The sequence below is a fragment of the Haliaeetus leucocephalus genome, unplaced genomic scaffold, assembly GCF_000737465.1.
Source record: "Haliaeetus leucocephalus isolate CR32 unplaced genomic scaffold, Haliaeetus_leucocephalus-4.0 Scaffold866, whole genome shotgun sequence".
Classification (NCBI taxonomy): Eukaryota; Metazoa; Chordata; class Aves; order Accipitriformes; family Accipitridae; genus Haliaeetus; species Haliaeetus leucocephalus.
Window position 1 is genome coordinate 626,776 of NW_010973302.1, and position 15,004 is coordinate 641,779.

Here is a 15,004-nt window from a genome sequence, read left to right on the forward strand (position 1 = left end):
CAGGCTCCCAATTAATGCAAGGTCTCAAAAAGCACAGAACCAACTGTTTCTTAGCAAAACCTTCCCCGCAGGAAGAAGCTTATGAAGGCCTCATGCTGTGACATTTCCCTCACAAGCAATTAGCAGGAGATGGGAAAGAAAAGAACAGAAATTGCTGAATCAATGTACATTTCACCTATTTGGGTCTCTGATTTTTTTTTTTGTTGGTGTTGTTGATTCCAGGAAACTGTCAGGCACATTTAGGAACTGTAACAAATTTGACAGCTGAAGAGATGAAGGTACCGTGGTTGCACAAGCCTTAACTGGCAATGAGTGCAATAGCTCATGGGTCGATACCGGGGTCTGCAACACTGAACCTCGCCATCAACACCCCAAACAGTGACAGAGCGCATCCTCAGCAGATTTCTGGCTAACATTAAATCGGGGGGAGTACTGACGTGCTGAATGGCAGAATTCCAACCCAGCTGGACCTTGAGAAACTTGAGGACCGGGCAAGCAGAAATCCCATGAAGTTCAGCAAGGAGAAATGCAAAGTTCTGCATCTGGGGTAGACTAAACCCTGCACGTGTACATGCTGGGGAGTTGAAGAAGACCCAGAGGTTATAGCAGTAATATTCATATTCAGGTTGAATCTGAGCTAACAGCAAGTTCTCAAGTGTTCAATGCAAACCATGTATTTGGCTACATCAGGAGGAGCATGGCTTCAGCTGAAGGGGAGCTCTTACCCCCTTTGCTCAGCGCTGAGGAGCCCATAGTCAGACCATGGTGCTGGTTTGGGTCCTTGGGTCATGTTGAGACACTGAGGAGGGCTCAGTAGATGGTGCCAAGATGAACAGGAGCTGGGGCATACAACTGTGAGGAGAGGCCAAGGGCAGTGAGCTGGGGCAGGTGAACAAGGACCCCTCGACCATGTGGATGGACAGTGATAACGATGACAGGGTCATCCGCTGTCGAGATGTCAGACCATAGCCCAAGAAGCCACAGCCACAAATTGCTGGGAAGGTTCAGACTGGGCACCATTTTCTTAGGAAAATGGTACAGGTCTGGATCAGGTGCCTGGGGAGGTGGTGGCACAACCATCCCTGAGGGTGTCCAAAACTTGGCTGGGCAGAGTCTTCACTGATTTGACCTAGTGCTGGCAATAGTCCTTTGAGCAAGAAGGTGGATGAAATAAACTCCAGAGGCCCCTTCCAACAAAAGTGTCTATGATTTTATGCATCTTATTGAGCAGCTGCATTATTTTTAAGCAAACTGTAAGCTTGAGTCACAGCCTTCTGAGGCCAAAGAATGTCCTTCTTTTGACTTAACAGAGACTTGTATAAGGCACTAGGAACTGACACCAACTGTCCTAAATTATGTAATTTCTAGGCTGTAACTGAGCTGACAACATACTAATTAATCTTATAACAGCAGAGAGAAAAACCTCCTGCTTCGTTAATGCTTGGAAAATGAGAAAGCAGTATTTATTCTTTCTCCATCTTTATCGCATTACCATGTATATGACGCCTGCATATAGAATACAGAAAGTTTGTGTAAATCAAAATTAACAGGCGAGGACATTTTTGTGCCACAAAAAGAGCCATCAGGCGGTCCGGCTCTATTGCAGCTGTGTCTGTGGGTCATACTTTGAAGAAAAGGAGATTGTGAGTTACTTCTCTTATAAGATCAAAAGTAAATCAAGATCTTGGTTTTAACCAAAGATTACCCATCTGACTTGGGATGTGTCTGCCGTAACAACCTCTTCTCGCCTTATCTGTGTGTACTCTGAGAGCTGCCATCTGAGGTACTTCTGGTGGCCTCTGGATTTGAGCCTTGAAAGGGAGATTTGACCTTTGCAAGAGAGGAGACTTTCCCTGATGCAGCCTCTATGTTACATGATCATCCAAGTTGAGTGACTTCTGGAAAGTCAAACTGTAACTCAAAGGTTTCTCTGAGGAAAAAGTAAAACAGGACTGTTGTTAAATATGTGTGCATGGTGGCGAGGAAATGACTGCTGCTTTCTAGTTCACTGCAGGACATCTTTTGTGGGATTCATTTTTCCCAACTTTAGCCATCCAGCCTAACTTAATTGTGCAGGCTCTGCCTGAATCTGATGAAGACAGAGTGACACAGACCCTCCAGATGATGATCCAGACCACTGATTAAGACTCCTCTGGTCCCTGAATTGACCAGAGACAGTCTAGCCTAGAAGGAGTTAATACCACAAGTATAATTTTTTTGAGAGTGACAAATAGGTGAGATGAATCCTACCCTACATTTTCTTTTTGTTTGTTTGTTTCAATGCCTCTGGTGCACTGGAAAGTTGAAAGCTATTGCAGAGAAAAACTTTATGCCTAGAAATAAACACGTCTGGTTCTATTCACTGTGGAGAATTGCTGTCCCTAAACGATGTCAGTGTGGCAGGAGATGATATAATATGTTTAAACTAACCATCAAGGATAAAACATCTTTTTTCCTGTATTGGTCCAACCAGGAGTAATCGTGGAATACATAATGATCAAAGAGGGGAGATGGTTCATGACTTGTACCCTCTTTAGATAAGCTGGATAAAGTTCAGCATTATGTCAGTGTGCTGTGTGATCTAATCATAAACAGACTCTCTGAAACCTCTCTGTAATCTGCTCTTCCCTACTGGTTGTCGCTGTTCAAAATGAAATAAAATGCTTCATCATTAATACCGGTCATCCTTCATTCAATGGGAAGGGCAGATCTGTCTGCTGTTGCTGTCATCTTCTATTCTCCTCTCATTTCTATTTCCATTGCCTTTGTGAGTTAGGGCTGGATTTCACAAAAAGGTCACAGAAAGATCTACCATTATATTAGATGGATTGCCAGATACATAAACAAATCTTTCTCTCTGTCTTCTGTTTTTCGTATTTCACTACGTGTTTTTCAGACAAGCAGCAGGCAGAGCAGATATAGATAAAAAATGGTGAGGTGGCACGAAGACACTCTGCCAGGGGAATTTTGATATTCTTAGATTAAACCTCACAAGCAGCCTAAATTACCACTGGTAAATCCAGGGGGAAAAAAAAAAAAAAAAAAAAAGAGGTAGAGATCAGGAGGTGATGATGTGCACTGGTGTGGCAGAATCCCCTCTGAGGGTCAACCTTTCAAACAAGGTGTCTGCATGATAATGTCTAACTTGTCCCATTTTGGCACAAGGCAGCTTGTATGTGGTTGCAGCTTTCATTTAGCAGCCTGACAGAAGTTCTCATGAAAAGAGGCAGTGATCCCAGGAAATGACATAGAAATCCCATTTCTTGGCTCTTGAAGCTCTGCAGCGTTCTTTATACTCTGTTCCACCTCTTCTAGCTGGTGTGCATTTAGGGATGGTTTTTCACAGCCTGAGATAAATGGTCTCAAAACACTTTGAAAAGGAGGGTGAATTATTGCTGTCGTCTTCGGGCAAAGCAGATAGGGCTGACTGAATACCTGGAGCCCACCAGCTTTGACTGTAGCCTTTTTTTCCCATCCTATGTGAATGGACCTGACCTGACCAAAAAGAAAAAGGGGGTTCCTGACCATTGGAAAATAGTCTGGCAATAGCTTCTGTTAAGGTGTCTTCAGAGGAAGCAGCGAGCAGTCAAATCTAGGCCTTGTGTCTAAATATTTTATGCCCAGAGCTCAGATGAAGATGAATCCCACAGAATAACACTGTCATGATGAACAGCCAGCCCAAATGCCGGTGTTCCAGCACACTAGGGCTAAATCATGCTTTCCTTAACATAATTTCAGATTAAGCAGGAGATGTTTTCCATTGCTAAAAATCAAACTTCATACCCGAAGACTCATAAAATACCCACCATGGACGTACCTCCAACATCACTGGTTTTAACCTGAAGAGTGTATGTTGTGTCCTCCATCATCTGCTCGCCATTTATGACAGCTGGCATCTCACACACAAGACTTCCCTTGGCATTTTTCAGCTTTGACAGCCATTCACCATAGGTAAATGTGGCCACTTCTTGATTACTCAGGTTCTTCAGGATGATCTGCAAAGAGCCAAAACAAGGGAAAAAACTTCAGCTAAACTTCAGCTACCATCTGAATGAGGGCAAAGTTTAAACTTGTAAAGTGCACCGTGTGGCGGGACATGGGTAGAGCTTGGTCATAGCTTCAAAACCTGTACTGAGCTCTTCTGGGATAAATGGAGCTCTCTCATATGGACAATATGTGCTGTGCTGACTTGACCTGAGAAAGAGTCTTCAGAATATTGGACCTTTTCATGCATGGGGTAAAGCACAGGAAGAAATTTGCTCCTCTGGCATAAGCTTATCTCTAAGAGAGACAGACCTTTCCTGGAAGCTAGTATGGAATTCACTCCAAAGAAGAAGTAACAGAGAGTAATTAAAAACCTCACTACCTCTCCTTGAAGTACACAGTATCTTTCTTTTGCCTGCCTCCTCTGTGCAAACACACAGCAATCATTGAAAAGATATGCAAACCAACCCCAAACAAGTTAAAGCAATGCACAAGATAAAATTAGGCCAGCAAAACTTAATGTTTCACACATTTCTCCCTCTGGGAAAAGGTGACAGAACAAACAGTATGCTACAGATATTAGTCACACTGTCTAATGTGTCACGGGAAGGAGCTCAGATGCTGTGGTCATAAGAACAGAATAGGAACCTATTTAGAACAAGCCTGTGAGCTGCTCCACCAAACACCTAATAAGATACCCACCTTTATGTGTCCTATTCAACATGAGCTCAGTGGAGCACCAGTCCACCGGGAAAAAGGCATTACACTTGCCTACAGCAAAACCCTAGCATAAATTCTCACTAAACTGGGGGAGTTGGGGGGAAGAGAGGAGACAGGGCTGCAAATTACCATTTGTGGTACCATCTAACAGAAACAGAGACCGTACCTGAGTATAGCAGTGCATCAGGAAACAGCGTCTGGCAAGATATATTTCTGCAAAGGCCATGGAAGCGTGAGCCCAGACACATCAGAGAAGTGTGACGTGATATTAGGAAGAAATGAATCATGGAGCCGTGGAAAATGTTAAGTTAAAAGGGATACCTGGAGGTGTCTAGTCCCACCTTGTGCGCCAAGCGTGGCTAACTGCAAGGCCGTGTCCAACTGAGTTTTGAAAATTTCAAGGGTGGAGATTCCCCCAGCAATTTGGGTCCCCGTCCCAGGGCTGCACCACTCTCAGTAGGAAGATTTTTTTCTTTACATCTGATCAGGATTTTCCATGTTGCAACTTGTGTCCATTGCCTCACGCCTTTTCACTGTTCACCTCCGAGAAGAGACTGGATTGATGGTCTCTGTAACCTCCCTTTAAGCAGCAGAAGACTGCAAATAGATTCCCCTTCAGTCTTTTCTTCTCAAGGCTTAAAACTCCATTTACCTCAGCCTTTCCTAGTATGCCATATGCTTCAGCCCCTTGACTATCTTAGTGACCTTCCACTGCACTCTCATATATCAGTCTAAGAAACTTATAAAACTTATCTTGAGATAAAATGTGCTCAAATTCTGTCCTCAAACTGCATGTGTCCCAGTCCATGGCCTTTTGTTGACCCCAACCAAGCTTTGCCGGAGCTTTGGCAGTTCAAAAGAAGAACATTGCCCCAGGTTATAAAAAATGATTTTTAAGGATGGCGGTAGCTACACTGAAGCTGAAGCAGTAGCTGTGCTATTTGTGCATTGTACAGTCCTGTGGGTAGGGCACTCATCCGGGGTTTTCTCTCTGCCTGATGCTAAACAGGGAACTGTAACACAGCACCTTCATCCCAGAGGTACAGGACATTTTGGGCTGTGGAAGCTGTCCCACTTTAGAAAAAGCTGCTTTTTTCACAGCCAGTGACACTATTACTTTGTGGTCAAAAAACTCCTCTATGAGTCAAGAGATGTTGAATTAAATCCTTGCTTTGAACCAAGCAGAAATCAGGTCTCCACCACCCCAGCTGGTGCCCTCTCTGCTGGGGCACGGACCAGAATGAAGTCTCCTCCCTCAAGGATGCGTGAACGACGTCTACATCCTCTAAGGATTCCAACCTAGAAACTTTTCTTTGGCTAAAATTTGCAAATTTGAATCCTGAATAATCTCAGGTGGACTGAAAATGCCTTTTTCCCCCCCCTGGGTGCATAAACTCTTTGCTGGAAAAAGTTCAGCCAGCTCTACCTCTGCCCTGCTGGGGAATGACAGCGACACTGTTAGTACTGAAACGTCCTGAGCAAAGCTTGCAGGGAAATGTCAGGAAAGCAGCGGGGGGTAGAAGCAGATTAGAGTTGCCAGCTGGATTGCACTCGCAGGCAGAGAGATCAGCCCTCTCACAAATAACCAGCCCATGCCCAACGCTCCAGATGCTGTCTGGGAAAAAATTGTCTGGCTACTAAAACTGCTGGAGCAAAATGTCCTCTCTTTCTGTCCCCAGCCCCTCACCCAGGATGAGTGATTTCAGCTTCATGTAAGCGGTTAGCACAGAGAGAGAGAGCAGCCTCTGCTATCTCGTTCTGGGACGCTGCTCCAGAGAGGAGCAGACAGGAGGCAGAGATTCATTTCACGAGCTTCGTTTGCTCAGGGGACATCACAGCAAGGGACGTGGAGGTAGTGGGAAACCTGTGGTAGGCTGATTGCTCAGTCACTACATGGGTATGTTGCCTACCTTACCTAGCACGAATCGCCTAAACGCCGGGCATCCAGCCCAAGAGCATCCTATCGGTCCTCCCTACGGTCGATGGTCGGGCTGGGTATCACCAGGGAAGCAGCACATCCCAACAAAGCTGGGAGCAGGCGAACAACCACTCAAGGCATCTCTCCCTCTCTCAGATCCATCTCTCTTTTAACTACAGAGGAGGCCTAAATAGTTTGGTAGACGAGGTGAAAGCCAAACATAGCTTTTTCGATGACTAAAACAGCACAAAATGAACGCCACCCTACAAGGAGATGTTTGTGGGTGTCGCGCACACACACACAGGATGATGCAGGATGTTGATTTGGATTGTGAGGGTCAAGAAAGCCATCTCAGGGAGCTGAGCTGAGGGTATTTTTATTTTCTGTCTGTTCCTCTCAGAAAAATTAGCTGCCGCTTGGCAATGAGACTGCTACTTTACGTTGCAACTAAATATTTTTTAGGGTACCTGGAACTTGCTGTGGACAATCTGCATGCTTTTAAGCTCAAACTTTATCACTAATTATGCATCGATTTTAACCGGGTTGTAGAACATCTATAAACAATGAAAAGAAAGTGAGCGCAGTGTATATGAATAAAATGTTGATCACTTGCTTTCTAGCTGAGCAAATATCGTAGCTGACAGCAACTTGAAATTAATTGTGCGCTGTATGCTGTAACAGAAAGGTTTGACACGTCCGATCATTTGATTTACCTCTACCCAGCCTTCTCCCAGCTGCAGTGTAAAACACACTCTGCAGGGTCTCACACCCCACTAACGCCAAAATACCTTCATCCTGGAATTCATCTTCAAAGACTCAACCACAGGTTTTTATGGTTCTGTTGCATGTCTCTAGTCTTTCACTCAAAAACAGGCTCCTCTGACTGTAAAACAAAAAGACTTTGCTCTGTTGCAAAGAATAACAGTCAGCTTCAGCTATATAATGAATTGTCTCAAATTCTCTTAATCTCTTTTATATAAAGGAAAAAGAACTGAATAAAGACTGAGTCCCACATTCAGGATTATTTGTGACATTTGAATGCAATGCAATTAGTGCTTCGTTAAGGCAGCTTCTTATCTGCCTGGCTTTGACAGCACAAAGTAACATTAAAATTCTGAGGGAAGCAACTCTGCAGAATTCAACAGTCTCACAATTCCTGTTATTTCACTCAGACAGCTTTCATCCTTTCTTATTTCTAGCTTTTCAGCTTTGTATCTAAAACACTGGGCAGCAGGTGAAATCATCGTGTGGACTGAGGAACCAGCTCTCCCAGGAGGAAGTTTCCAAAGCATGTATTTAGATAAGTTTCCTAATTAGAAGTCACAATTTTTTTTACAATGAAACGGTGAAACACTGTAAGAGGTTGCCCAAAGAGGTGGTAGATGCCCCATCCCTGGGAACATTCCAGGTCAGGTTGGTCGGGGCTCTGAGCAACCTGATCTAGTGGAAGATGTCCCTGCTCATGGCAGGGGGGTTGGACTAGATGACCTTCAAAGGTCCCTTCCCACCCAAACCATTCCGTGATTCCATGATTCCATGATTCTATGATTCTATTCTCTGATTTTTCAGAAACACAGAGCAGTGTCATGGTAGCTTGATGTGGAAGAACATGAGATTCAGCATTAGGTCAGAGGAAAATATCCAAACTCTAAGTCTCTCCCAGCAGTTGTGAGATCGGAAAGTGTTGTTCAGCTTTGGAGAGTTTTCGGTATGTCTTTCTGTGCATAGCAACAATCAATAATATTCATTCTGGTCCAACACATCACTAAACAAATTTTGTTCCCTCTGGAGGGCTAGGTATCAGCATTTAAAACTTATTCCCACTTTTGGTGCAGTTTGAATCTTTGGCACCAAGTTCATTACTTTGCTGAGATTCTGAATGAAGTTTCAATGTATTTTATCTAGACAGAAAAAAAAATATGACTGCTTCCCTGCTTGTAAATTGAATCTTTTGGCTGTGTACAACATCATTGATAATTCATGCATTTTAATTGGTATTTATGCATTTCTATTTCTGGTAAACTAAAAGCAGTATAAATTATGACCAGCAACAGTTTACAAAAAGACTGAAGAGAATTAAAAAGATCATTTATTGTTATTTTAATAGAACACGAAAACTGAGAAAATCCTGTAGATAAATGGAGCAACAAATGGTTAATTACGGGGTTGATGGCTTAATCTAGCTTCTCATTTCATTGTGCTAGTTAGCACTAACTGTGAACCATCTGTCTGAGAGTTTAGCACTACCCCCACAAGTATTTCATTATGCAGTTTTAATATGCACTTTTGACAGAAATGGAAATGGGCTCAGATCAGTTTTCATGTCACACCAGGCTACATAAGTTTTCAAGGCTGGAATACAAATCAGAGAACACAAATCCTTCCTCCCCTCTTCCAAAGCGCTCCTGTCCTCACTCTCTGCCTGGGAATGCAAATGTTATGCTTACCTTTGCAGGGAAGGTGGGAAAGAAAACTAATAAATAAAGTTCTTGAAGTATCACTGGAGGTAGAAGATCCTCCATGCTCTGTTTCTCTAAGAAAAAGAGAAACTACGGGTACAATTCTCAAAAGCTTCTAAAATCCTGGTCTAAAAGAGTTGCATGCATGGTCCGCCTGTTGCTTCTGGAGGGCTATAAACCCATCGGATGGGTCCAAATGAGAGACTTTTTTGCCCACTTCCCTGGGAAAGCTTTGCTTTGGGTGGGACAGTCCAGCGGGCTGGATGACTGGACAGAGCTGGGACCAGGAAGGTGGGAAGGTGCTACCTGCCACTAAAGATGCCACCGTCCCTTGCCTTTGAGCTATTACTAATTCATGACTGCAAGATCCGGAATGTCTCTGGATGAATAAGCTTTATTTGATTTCATTTTATATGAATATGATTTATAAAACTCAGGGGAAAGTATCGGGGAACTGGCAAAGGGAGCTTGACCAAGATGACTGAATCAAATCAGAGAACAGATTGAGTTATTCCTTAGGCACAGAGAGAAAAATTGTGTGTCTGTGGCATCTATTCTGAAGATATATGCTGGAGGACTGATGCTTTGGAAAGCTGCGCAAGAGTTGCCGAGAAAAAAGTTCAAAGTGGTACTGCTCAAGTAAAAAAGGTACTGAAATGCTTTTTAGACCATGCTAATGGAGGTGAAGAGCAGTTCATCTCTTCACTGGAAACTGGTGGTCGCCTAGGACCAGCGTTTAGAAACACATTATTTATGGGAAAAAGAAGGACAGCTTCAGACTAGTTGAGAAGGATGAAGGACTCAATAAAAAAAATCGTGCACTATTCTTTCTGACCATGGGTTAAGCTATTGGGTCTTAACCTATTCTCATAAACAACTCACAATACAGAAGTCCAGCGTGATATCTACTCCAGAAAAAACATGCTAAATAAACATGGCAGAGATGTGTGACTCCCTTAATCACATCTGGTGGTGTGGAATCAGCACATCGATCCATCTCTATCTTAGAAATATAATTATAGGGACCAGTAACAAGCAAACTACATTTAACTGCCCAAATAGAAGTGATCCTTACAAGGAGCTGGTGGTTTGGTAGAGGAGATAAAGGCAAGCACTGTGCTTTTGTGCAAGATAGGCCAGTAGGGAAAAAATGCAATCAACAGAAGCTGCCGGAGCCGTTTTGCATGTTCTATTCAAAATGCAAGAAGAAAACGACACCTTATTTGTATGAACAGGAAAAGAAAGAAATCTGCCTGTGTGCTAGAGGGAGAAGGGAAGGGGAGAGATGGGATGCTTCACCTGAAAGGATGGATTATTTGGAAATGTCCCACCCAGCCCAGGCCCACGCTAGCTGTCCCTGCCTGACAGAGGGGGATCCACTCTCCCACGGGGTCAGAGCCTGGCAGGGGTCTGCAGGAGCTGACATACATCCCAGGGACCAGAAAATACTGCAGGTGCCCTGGATGGCAAGCCAAAGCTCTTTTGCAGAGGGGAGGAGAGTGAGACCTAACAGCAGAGACCATGGTAAAGCTTTACAGCACAGCTTTGCCCTTGCTCTCTTTTTTTTTTTTTGACTCAATTCCTGCAGGAAAAAACCATGAGAACCCAAATGGAAAAAACATAGGAAATTAATAAAAGCGAGTCACTGGCAGCCTTTCTCCTCTTTCTCAAAGGCTGAGAGGCTTCAACACAAGCAGGTTGCAAAGAAATACGCGATGTGAAGTGCATTACCCTTTCCAGGAACCAGTGTGGGCGAGTCCCCTTCCCTTCCATCCGGATCCTCATCTTCCTGAGGGGTGCGATGTCGGCGATCTCCATAATAAAACTGTCCTCTTGGCCTCGCTCAAACCTGGAGGGATGGAAAGACTGAGGAGGTTTCCCGCTGCTTTACGGCATCGCTGCCTCTCGATCCCCTGCCCATGCTGCAACTCGCGTCTTGCCAACAGTCTCAAATTAAAAGTTTATGAGTGCACTTTATTGGACTTGAGCTTTCCTGTCCTGCGATCACCAGCTACTGTGTTTTTGGCAAGACACCTCAGCACAGATTTGACAGGGATTCCTCCTCCCCGGGAAAATCAAGCCCATACAAGGCACCTGGAGCCGTTCCAGGCAGCCTGTAGCATACATTATCACTCTGTTTGTAACCAGAACAATACAGACAAAGTCAGGTTTCTGCACATCGCCTTCCTCCTGGCATCTGCCCACGTGCCTGCCCCTTAGCCCATCCCAACTAGAAGGCAAAGCAATTTTACTTAATCTTCTTTCGCTAAGATGCAGCGCGTAACTTTGCATTTGCCGCGGTGATAGACGGTTGCTGCAGCTCAGCTAAAAATGGCAACCTGATTGCAAGTCAGAGCCCAACACCTAAGTTTAGTAAGCACAGGCAAACTGTGTTAGAAAGGAGCCAAAACTGACCATCCCGCACTCTCCTGCTGAATTTGAGGAATTTGGATTTGCAAACTAGCTCCATCTTTGGTAAGAACCGGGGTGGGTTTGTGTAACATTGCACACAAGATCTTACCCTATGCTTGGCTGCTGTATATAGGCACTAGGATGTGTAGGAGCTGCTCATCCATAGCAATCAGCAGAAAGCAGGAAAAAGGGAAAAACAGCTAACATATGCTTCTTGAAGAAGATATTACGCTAGCTAGGACCGCAGCTACCTTACCTCCCTCTTAGCATCAATGATGCTAGGAAGAAAGCCTTGCTCCAGTAAAAGTGTTGCCTCAGGCTCAGTATTACACTTTTAGAGCAAGTGTATCTTCCAGGTTTGCCCTCCAAATACTCTGGCAGAACTGCTGTGGGCTTGGAGATGGAAATCCAGCCCTTGCTAAGTAGAAAGGCAGCCAAATCCAGGGGGTCTACCAAGCACCACCGTGACCATTCTGCTCTTGAGGTTCCTCCTTCATGCAAACTTCTCCTTGGGAGTAACGTTACCTGAGTCTGCCGAGAGGTTTGGGGAGAGCTCTGCAAACTGTGGGCACTACCATAATATAAATAATCCATAACGACGATATCTCGTTCCTGGCAATGTACTCAGCCTCCTATAGCTGTGCAGTGCCAGGATATGGAGAAAAACCCATTTCTTTACCAACCTCTGCTCAGATTACACCCTGCAGCATGAATGTGATTATCCTCACACCATTATCTGAGCCTGCAAAACTGCAGATGTTAGCAATAGGGATTGGCTCGAGCCTCTCAGTTTTCATCCAGGCATTGCTTTCCCTGCACTCCCAGAGGCATTTGGATAGCGGGGTTTGGTCCCAGTCCATTTCCAGTTATTAAGGGTTATGTTTGCTCTTTGAAAAACTCCCCTCTTGTTATTTGTCTTTCTGTGGCACCGGATACCAAGACAGCCTGTCTTACTGTGAGAAAGAGAATGTGCTTTTGTGCCTGAACTGGATTTATTTCCACATCTATTTAAGAAAAAGGTGTGACCCCTCCAGCCTAAATTATCCCATGATCCTATGATCAGTTTTCATTACAATCACTATTACCTACAAAGCTTCAAAGAAGTCTCTCGCTCCGATCCTTGCCAGGCTGAGCAACTCTAAGCTAAACAGTCTGTTAGCAAAATAAACCATTATTTATCTTCAGTAAATGCCATGTTTACAGTTTGTAAGGCTGATACTCACCTGCTACTTCCAAGAAGCCATTGTACTAGAGGGAAGCAATTGCTAAAGTGACAAACTGGGTGACCCAAGAGCTCTCTCCTATCCCTAATTTATATGAACATGAACATAAGCCTGAAAAAAATTGAGAAGGGAACAAGTACCCAGACAAGCTGACTGCTGCTATTCCTTTTCCAGGACACTGAAGCATTTATCTGAGGGTTTTCATTAAGCTTTCCTACCCATGCCTGCACTTATAAATATTTCTATTGCCCAGAGGTCTTGGCAATAACAGTAATGTAGCTAAAATTGCCTTAAATCTGCAGCAGGTTAGACAAACGGTTCTTCGTAATGCACTAAGCTGCTGTGAGTGAATTGGCACTGGATGGCCCCAATAAAGATGAAGTGCCTTCTACCGCGCGGTTGCACCCCTCGCTGCTGGCGCAAAGGCTGGAGCGATTTCCGTGCGAACCAAAAGCCGGGGAAGCCTGTGCTGTTAACATCTGGATGAAGACCGGTGGCAATGGGGTGGAAACTGGCAGTATACGTGTTGGGGGACATGAAGGTCCTCTGCAGAGGGTGCTAATGAGATGATGAGAGCTCTGTGCTGTTGGAGGTGTGATACAGAGCACCTCCAGCTAGCAGAGATGTGCCAGGATGTCCTCAAAGAATAGCACAGCATCCTGGGGTTATTAACTTATTAGTAGCTGTGTTTTACATATCCTTCTTCTTTATACAGCCCCAATGAGTTTTTCAACACCTTTTGCAGATCTTCTATTGGCAGAACACAACCGAAGCAACTAGTAACATACAAACTGTGTGGGTCTCCTTTATTGCGTTTTCATATCCTTATATCAGAGATTATCCATCCCACCCATATAGACTAATCTGATGGTTTTTTTATAGGCCACATAGTTTAGGGATATCAGTTGCCTGGCCAGGTGGAGCAAAACTGCAAATCCTCTTTTGAGGGGCTGGAGATGTCTTGGTCCCTTTTAGAGGTTTTTGGTTGATGTACCCTCATGTGAAGTCTGCTTTACTTTTCAACACAAACAGCCATGGTCCATTTTCCCAACTACTAGAATAGAATGTTGGGCTTAAAATAGTGGGAGACAGATCAGTTTGGGATTTCCTGGGGTCTTGGAAGGGGGATGTCACCGATAGCCAGACATGCTGGTAACGCAGGTGCATTGCCCCACACATTGGATGTCTCTCTGTGATGGAGAGCAGGTCCAAGACCTGTGGTTTTCTGTGAGACTCAGCCATGTTTCTCGTGGAGATTTTAGTCAGCAGCACCTCTGCTGCATTTTTTTTTCAGAGCAAACAAGGCTCGTGCTTGTTACTAACTAAACCCATGAAAGTTTCAAGCATAGCTGAACACGCTTGCCCAGACACCCACTCTGCTGTGACAGCTGCAAGTAAAACATCCCCTGAGCAAACACCTCTACGCAGGGAGCCTTATCTTCAATTATCCAGCCCACATGTGATATGCAAAACTGCAGCGGAGGAACTGCATCGCCAGGAGGCTGGGGGAAAAGTCCAGTGTCACCTCAGCAAGCTGAACTCGAACTGTGTGACCAAACGCTCCAGCTCTCCTGACGCTCTGTAGCTGCTTTGCTGAATAAGATCAGAGGTAGTCAATTAATTAAGTTTAAGCCTGATTAAAGCAGTCTCTAAAAGATGGGTGGTGCCATGGTCATTCTTGAGCATGCCAAAACTTTCTGTACCGAGGTTGGTGCTAGAAAGGAACAGGAAAGTGTTAGGAAATGAGTCGGTGGCACGTGGCTTTTTTTGGCTTACAGAAGCACTGGTGTCAGACTAGGGTTACAGTGTTTGATAGCTGGTTCTGCTGAAGAAAACATAAGATTTCACCTTTTTAGTAAAATGAGAGCAGGCAGCGCAGCTCGCAGCCCCTTTCCATCTCTCTCCACCGTAAGGCCACATCTGGGCAGACAGATGTCATTGTGTGTCCCTTTCGTGCCAGCTGCAGACAAGCCAGCTCCAGTTCCAAAACCGCCCCGTTACATTAGCATGGCACAGAGCCTACTTCTCAGCAGGGCCCTCCGCTTACCAGCTCAGGTTCTGGCATCCCTCCTGCGGCTTCTGGACCAAGCTGGCTGACATCTGGCCAGCTCAGCGAACGGGAGGAGCAGACAGAGGAAAGTCAGCACCTTCCCATCACAGGCAATTCCCAAGGCAGGTGTGTGCCTCTTGGTTTGTCTTTCTTTCACTGCGCAGTTACTCATGTATCCCCATTAAATAATGTCTAAATTAAATTACTTATTTTTCCACAAAAGATGTGTTTTGCTGAA

The 15,004-nt window shown here is 44.6% G+C and overlaps 1 protein-coding gene across 1 annotated transcript in view; it reads right to left on the reverse strand.

The window, feature by feature from the left end:
* LOXHD1 (lipoxygenase homology domains 1) overlaps positions 1-15,004 on the reverse strand; it is a 125,565-nt gene that overhangs the window by 19,258 nt on the left and 91,303 nt on the right. The window contains exons 34-35 of the mRNA XM_010582978.1: positions 10,813-10,930; positions 3,818-3,995 (exon numbers count right to left, since the gene is read on the reverse strand). Coding sequence (XP_010581280.1) covers positions 3,818-3,995; positions 10,813-10,930 — 296 coding nt within the window. The remainder of the gene's footprint in view (positions 1-3,817; positions 3,996-10,812; positions 10,931-15,004) is intronic.